General features: G+C 42.7%; 1 protein-coding gene and 1 pseudogene across 3 annotated transcripts in view; both read left to right on the top strand.

Annotated features, from left to right (window-relative positions):
* PIGBOS1 (PIGB opposite strand 1) overlaps positions 1–4,536 on the top strand; it is a 29,728-nt gene extending 25,192 nt beyond the window's left edge. Inside the window, exons 1-3 of one of the 3 annotated variants that reach the window (XM_067747644.1) lie at positions 2–261; positions 2,361–2,599; positions 4,065–4,536. In XM_067747644.1, the coding sequence (XP_067603745.1) occupies positions 2,416–2,580 (165 nt within the window). In that variant the 5' untranslated portion in view covers positions 2–261; positions 2,361–2,415 and the 3' untranslated portion in view covers positions 2,581–2,599; positions 4,065–4,536. Of the gene's footprint in view, positions 298–2,360; positions 3,317–4,064 lie in introns of those variants that run through there. The other 2 variants (XM_067747646.1, XM_067747645.1) reach the window with 2 other exon arrangements.
* Positions 1,183–2,354, top strand: LOC137229682 (methyltransferase-like 26 pseudogene; annotated as a pseudogene).
* Positions 4,537–8,134: the final 3,598 nt, after the last annotated feature.

Genomic DNA, 8,134 nt, shown 5'->3' with positions numbered 1-8,134 from the left:
GCCCACGCCAGCGGCTGGTGTCTGCTGCGCGTCCGTGTGGCGCAGTGCTGCACGTTCAGGCAACGCTTCTGCGCTTCGCCACGGGCTAGTCCCTGCTTTCCAGCCTACGTTTCTTTCTCGAGGGATTGTTGCCCTCCTTTGGCTTCGTGGTCTCTGCGGCTGGCGGTCCGGAAACTGCAGAAAGGAGCCGGATCTCGCCTCTGCGAGGGCAGGCGGGAGGCGGCGCGGAGCCTGAGCAGAACTGTCAGAGATCTCTGAGTGGTAATGATAATAGTAGTCTTCATTACAAACGGAAGTGTTGGTGTAACATTGTACTCTTTGGGTGATCTCACAATAAGTATTTGTTGAACGACGTAGGCAGGGTAGGGGTAATTTAGCCTGTGGGAAATGAGGCCCCCAAACGTTAAAGGACTTGGTCAGGGTTACTTAGCGAGCTAGTGGCAGAAGGGGAACCTTGCCGTGTTTGTGTGGTTTAATTGTCTGTTTTCCAAGGAGCTGACTTGCAAATGTTTCCTTTTCTTACACCTAGCGGTCATTGAACGAAACCAAGCTCGGCGAAGTTGTCATTTATCCAGTTAGCTGTAGAGTCCAAGAGAAAACAGTCTCTCCCCCACCCCGATTAGTTTAAATGACAATTTTAGCAATATATTAAGAGCAAGCTACTAATTATTAAGCTCCTATTGATTTTTGTGACCTTGGCAGCTGTTTAGGAGGCTGTGAAATATTGTAATAAAGAAAACGTGTAAATTCTTCGCTCTGCTTTCCTCGTTCATAAACATCTGCTTAGGGTCTCCTGCAACTGTAGGACTTCTCACAGACTATAGACTATAGCAAGGAGTATAATTTTCTGAGAAGTTCTAGAGCCTTAACTCCTCAATTGTTAAAAGTAAAACCAGCCAAATCCTCATTATATTTTTGTCAAAAATAGATGGCAAATGACTTAGAGGTGATGTCAATATGTACCTACTACAGCATCAAAAGGAACTAGAAAATCTTTTAGCTTGTTTTTAAAAATTGTTTTTAATCATACATATTGCCAAAAAACATAAAATAGTAAAGAAAGGCTAATAATGAAAAGTAAGAAATCTCTTTCTCCTACTTCCAGACGGGATTGGCGATCACTTTCAACTTTTTTGTGGGGCTGTTTCTTTCAGTAGGTTTGGTATGCCTTTAAAGGCTTAAAGAGTATGCTTCTCTCCTCTCTCACACTATTGCCATTTAAAAAATCATCCATTAAAACCACTGAAGACTCCCGACGGGCCCCGCGGTACTGCACCACCACTCCCGACGGGCCCAGCGGCGCTGGACTACCACTGCCAATGGACCACGCCGCTCAGGACTAGAAAGACGCTGGTGGCGGCAGCCGCGGAAAGGAACAAGGAACCCATCCTGCGCATGCTGCGGCTGTGTGCGGTGGCCGCGTGCTCGAGCTGGCCTCGGGCTCTGGCCAGCACACGGCCCACTTCGAGCGGGCCTTCCCCCATGCCGAATGGCAGCCGAACCACGTGGATCAGAGCTGCCTGGACAGCATCCTGGCCACCACTCAGGCCCAGGGACTATCCAACGTGAAGGCCCTGCTGTACCTGGACGTGAGGTGAGATTGGGAGTAGTGGGGTGGGATCCTGCCGCAATCTCTGGATCTGCTACTCTGCATCGACATGAGCCACATCAGCCCCCTGAGCTGCACCGAGGGGCTCTTCAGAGCAGCAGGACACCTGCTCAAATGCAAGGCGCTTCTCATCACCTATGGGCCCTGTGCCATCAACGGGAAGATTTCTCCCCAGAGTAACGTGGACTTTGACCTGACCCTCCGATGCAGGAACCCAGAGTGGGGGCTGCGGGATACAGCCCTTCTGGAGGACCTGGGCCAGGCCAGTGGGCTGCTCCTGGAGAGGATGGTGGACATACCAGCCAACAAGTGCCTAATTTTCCGGAAAGAGTAACCCCCTTCTCTGCCATGCCTGTGTCCCTGGGACAAACCCAGACCACCAGCGCCTGCCACCCTGGGCCAGACTATGGGAACTAGCCCTCCCCACACTGGGGATTCTTAGCCAGTGGCCACAGGGCTGCTGAGATCCTGGGAATAAAGTGTTTCCTGCTGTCCAAAGAAACAAAAACAAAAAACCCCCAAACCACTGAAAACGTTTTATAATAGGATTTAGCTTTATTTTACCCCATCCCCTAACCGTCATTTCTCATATTCCCTATGTATCTGGATTTCTATTTTAGTTACATCAATAAGCATATTTACATATTATGACAAAAATACTGTTCATGCAGGAGCAAAGTTGTGACATGAAGTCTTTATAAAGGATATTGTGCTAAGTTACTGCTTTGCTTCCCATTTTCTTTGTATACAGATCTGAAGAGATATCCTGGAAACCACCCTTGCACTGTGCGGTGTTTGTTGAAAACATGTTTGGAAGATTGACTTTTCCACAACTGCTTTTTGCTACCATCCTTGGAATTGCTGGAGGAATATATATTTATCAACCAGTATTTGAACAGTATTCCAGAGATCAGAAGGAATTAAAAGAAAAATTGAAATTGGTACAAGACTCAGAAGAGAAGAAAAGTTAATACTACATGGAGTCGAACTGTAATTGCTTAAAGTTCCATTGAAATTATACATTGACTATAAATAATCTAGTAAAAAGTTATCAAATATATTTTAATTGTAAATAAATCATAGATAATGATTTTAAATTAGTTTTAAAACTAGCACTGTCAATTTTAATGTTTCCTGTATTCTTATTTGCCATTTTATGTCTTTTCACCAGGACAGATTAGTACTTTCCTTTTAAGCAAAAATGAATGTCTTAAGGAATATTTTATTTCCTAGTTGAAGCTTCTTTTTTCTGGGAATGTGGCCTATACATTGGCAGTCTAGACTGTATAAACTAGCTGGGAATGTTGTTTACAGTTGTGTTTGTAGATTAAATTAACCAAGTTAACTTCAGGCAGGATGCCCCTCAGTTAGCCTACAATTAGCCTGCTTTAATATACTTTAGAAGTCTTTTAATCCCAGCCCTTTCTCATCCCAGGCAGAATGGCGGAGTAAATTGAGAATTGGGGTGGCTCAGATCAAATGGAGGTTTTTGAGAAGGTAGGTGGTGTCACATAGGGTGGCAAACAAGCCACAGCTCTGTTTACTTAACCCACCAAGCAAATTTGCATTATAATGGTGGTCAGGGAGGAGTTAATTTATTATGAAGCTATTCACATAGTTAAAGGGTTTTGTGGAAATCGCTAAGAACTGATATTTAACAACGAAAGCTTAAATGTAATCACATATGTATAAAATGCTTTAAATCAACTCATTTCTTATTATTGATTTTTTTGAAAAGTAAATTCATTGTAACTTAATCTAAACTATGTTGAGACCAGCATAGGTAATTAAAAAAAAAATGTGAATAAGAAATTACAGAGTAGTACATGTTCACCTCATTAAAAAAACCCAAACAATACAGAATGAACAAAGTGAAAATTACGGTTTTTTAGTATACATTGATTTAATTAGCACCTTTAATAGTTTGAGGTTTTGAGACTGTTTTTCTTCTATGCACACTGAAAAATATATGTAAATTTATAACACATACCAAGTATCTACTGTGTGACAGGCTTGGCTTGTCTGTCGGTAGACTGGGGTTCTGTTCTGTGTGTCTTCTCATTGTGGGCCCCAGGCTCAAGGAGTAGCCCCTGTCTAGGATATGACAGAGTTTAGGATTAAGAGAGAGAGAGACTGAAAGGAAACATGAATTGTAAATGTCTGCTCAGCTGTGGCAAATGTCTCTTCAGAGTCTGCTGGTTTAGAGCATGTCACACCCAAAGGTGAGGCCAGGGAAAAAGACTCTTCCCACAGGATACACAGTCAAGTATTTCTGCCTGTGACCATAGGCAAGTATATATATAATCCTGTTATCCAAGGAATGATAATCCTATTTAACATCATGCGAAATTGAACTGCTTTTGATCTTCCTTTTGAGAAGGATTGCTTTGTCAGTTCGGTAGTCACATAACAAGTGCCAGGGAATGAGTTGTTTTTTGTTTTTTGTTTTTTCCAGTAAAGGTACTGCAGCCATTCAAATCAAAGCCACAGTGAGATGCCGCTTCACATACAGTAGGATGACTACAGTCAAAAAGGGCAAATAATGAGTGTTGACAAGGATGTGGAGAAGTTGAAACCCTCGTATATTCCTGGTGAGGATATAAAACAGTGCAGCTGCTGTGAAACAGTTTGGAAGTTCCTCAAAAAGATAAACATAGTGATACCATATATGACGCAGCAATTCTGCTTTTAGACATATGTCCCAGAGTAGTGAAAACATATGTCTACACAAAAATTTTGTAAATGAATGCTCATAGAATCATTATTATAATAGCCAAAAAGTGAAAATAACCCAAATGTCTCAACCAGTGAATGGATAAACATGTTGTGGTATATCCACACAATGGAATATTACTCAGCTATAACAAGGAATGAAATACTGATATGTGCTGCAACATTAATAAACTTTGAAACATGAAGGAAGCTGAGCACAAGAGGCCATATATTGTATGATTCTATATGACGTGTCCAGAATAGGCAAATGTGTAGAAACAAAGTGTATTAGTAGTTCCCAGGGACTAAGGGGAAGAAGAGATAGGGAGTGACTGCTAATGGATATAGGGTTACTTTTTAGGTTGATGAAAATATTTTGGAACTAGATGGTGGTGATCAATGACAGCTTTGTGAATATATTAAAAACCACTGGGCTTCCCTGGTGGCGCAGTGGTTGAGAGTCCGCCTGCCGATGCAGGGGACACGGGTTCGTGCCCCGGTCCGGGAAGATCCCACATGCCACGGAGCGGCTGGGCCCGTGAGCCGTGGCCGCTGAGCCTGTGCGTCTGGAGCCTGTGCTCCACAATGGAAGAGGCCACAACAGTGAGAGGCCCACGTACCGCAAAAAACAAAAACAAAAAGAAACAAAAACCACTGAATTGTACACTTTAAAGCTTTATTGTGTGGGATTATATCTCAACAAAACTGTCAGAGAAGAAAAAAACCCACTGCATCCAGAATAGCAGCTGCAGTTGAGGTAGTCCATAGTTTCCTGCCATAATCCATCTAGCATGTGTGTGTGGTGTAGAATATACATAACATAAAGTTTACTGTTTTTACCATTTTTAAGTGTACATTTCAGTGGCATGAAATATATTGACATTGTTGTGTGACCACCATCACCATCCATCCCGAGAATTTTTTCTGTTTAGTTTTTGCAGGGCACAGAGAGGTGAATTGAATGGTGTTATAGAGAGAACCCCCCCCACATATACTTCATATCTTTGAAGGTGGCATTAACGTCTGCAATTTTTTGCCTGAATTGCTTCTAATTTACTATTGGAGCCAGGGAAAGCAGATTTAGGGGCTTTCAGTTGGTCCTTTCTACAATAACGATGTGGTATGGACTGAATGCTTTTCCCCATTCATATGTTGAAGCCCTGATCCCCAATGTGAGGGTATTTGGAGGTAGGGCCTTTGGGTGGTAATTAGGTCATGAGGGTGGAGCCCTTATCAATGGGATTAGTTCCCTTATAAGAAAAGAGAGATGCTGTTTCTCTCTCTCGCCCATGTGAGGATACAGCAAGAAGGTGGCTGTCTGCAAATCAGGAAGAAGGCCTCATCATACACTGAATCTGCCAGCACCTTGATCTTGGACACCATAGCCTTCAGAACTGTAAGAAAAAAAAATACCTGTTTTTTTAAACCACTCATTTAATGATGTTTTTTTTTAATAGCAGTCTGAGCAGACTAAGGCAGGGGCTCTTCCTTTAAGGTCAGTGTGAGGTTTCTGCCAGCTACTTGAGTATATGTATGTATCCTATGGAATGTATCCTATGGAATGACAGAGTGGGTCCTGTAAAACAAATTTGGGCCAAACCTGCACATATCTTATCACCCTCACAAGCCCCCACTCTAAACTGACGGACTGTGGTAGCATTTAGAGCTTCCTTGTACCAGTTTCAACTCAGATCTTGCAGTCATCAAAGTCTGAATTCCTCCTTCCCCAATGCACATTTATCCTGGTTGAAGGCCTTGGTCTCTTGGTAGGAGCAGAGGAAAGTTTACGATATAATTCTTGTGGCATTGGTATAATTCTTGTGGTATTCACCTTCCTCAGGTGAATACATCTTCAGTCATTGACTCTAAGTCTGTGAAATGACTTAAACCAGGAAACTGGTGAAAGACCATGATTGCCATTGTGGAGACTGACAGCCTTCTGCTCACTAGTTCTTGATTTTCTTTAAAAAATATTTGAGTCAAGAAACACCCCTTCTCTCCTGAAAACAAAAACACCCCATCTATCTTTTCCTTCAGAACACCATCACCTATAAGCCACCATCACAGATCTCTGTGGGTCAAGACACCCTGGTTGCACCCCAGCCTGGCTTCCCATTATAGTACTTATGGCCTGCCATCTGTTCTTTGCCATTTGGGCATTCTCTTCTTTCTAATTGATACTCAGGAGTCCTGTTGCAGCAGCATCTTCTGTCAGTCTCAGCTCATAAAGGACATCTACCGTTGTGCTTTTCAGAGATGTCAGTGGCCTCCTCACCAGTGCCTCAGTGAAAGGAGTATCATCAGGGCCTTCCCAGGTAACGTAATCAGGTGGTGGTTCTGCAGTCTCATCACAAATCCATTCTAACTCCAAGATCAGGAGGGCAAGATAGGGAGAATAAGAGAATTAAAGGGGGAAAGCCTAAACAATGGTAGATTTTCAAGGGGGCCACTAAACTTGATCCTATGGGATTTCCTGAAGAGAATTCTAAAAGCTTTTTAGATATTATTTTGAAATAATTTCAGACTTAAATAAAAAGTGCAAAAATAGTACAAAGAATTTTCATATACCTGTTATCCAGATTCCACACATGTTAACGTTTAACCGCAGTTGCTTTAATCTCTATATATGTGTGTGTATGTCGATGCACACACACACATTGTTTTTCTAAACCCTTTGAGAACAATAAGTTGCCCATGTGATTCCCTTTTACCCCTAAGTATTTCAGTGTGCAATTCCTAAAAACAAGGATATTCTCATTTATAAATATAGTATAATAATCAAAATCAGGAAGTTAAGGTTGATAGGATATTATTATCTCATCTCAGATTTTATCCAAATTCTACCAAGTCCCATTAATGTCCTTTAGAGCAAGACAAAATTTTTTTTCTGGTCTGGGAACTAATTCACGATTACATATGAGTTTAGTTGTCATGATTCTTTGGTTTCATTTATTCTCATTCCTTAGTCACTGCCTTTCATGATCTTGAAATTTTTAAAGAATACTGGTCTGTTTTGTAAAATTTCCCTTAATTTGGGTTTGTTTAATGCTTCCTCATGATTAGAGAGATTCAGGTTATACCTTTTTGGTAGGAATACTGCAGAAATGATCTGTCAGTATGATTCACAGATTCCTATTTTGTTCAGTGAGTTACAGTCTATTACTGTCACCAGTGCTAGCCACATGATTTGTGGGGCTTAGTGCAGAATGAAGATGCACAGCCCTGGGTGAGGATGAGAAAGTCAGTCTCCTCTTCTCATGGACCCACCACTCCAACCCATGGTGAATGTGCACCCCCCAGGGATTGTAGCCTCCATGATGGGGTGCTCTTGATTCCTGGGTGGTGGTGGCAGGAGCCCCCTGCTGAGTGGCACATAGAATGTACTGTGGTGCTACCAGGTAGTGATACCTGCCTTCTTGCCCGCCCCATGGTGCCATGGGGCATGGACTCAACCCTGATCCCTTCTGCTCTCACATCCACGCTCCTGGCCAGGTGGAAGGTGATGGCGGAATGTGAGCCTCCCCCAGCCAAGGTGACTTAGTCACTGCCCTGGAGTAAGGTAGTGAATGCAAGGCTGGGTAGGGCCCAGGGGACCAGGGGGTGAGGAGTGGGCAGTGGCAGGAGTCAGAGCCATGTGTCTGCAGAGGCTTCAAGCCTCCAGCATCCTCCATTGTGCCATCAGATTTCACTTATAAAACACGAATTCAAAGGTAAAATTATTAAGAATTTTAAGACAGTGACTGCAGAGCATTAAAATTCTGAGTGCAGGGCCCTGTGTCAAGTTCTAGTTCCATGCCCATGAAGACAACCCTG

The sequence above is a fragment of the Pseudorca crassidens genome, chromosome 1, assembly GCF_039906515.1.
Source record: "Pseudorca crassidens isolate mPseCra1 chromosome 1, mPseCra1.hap1, whole genome shotgun sequence".
Lineage (NCBI taxonomy): Eukaryota > Metazoa > Chordata > Mammalia > Artiodactyla > Delphinidae > Pseudorca > Pseudorca crassidens.
Note: the sequence above shows the minus strand (reverse complement) of the source record. Positions and strands in the feature narration are given on the sequence as shown.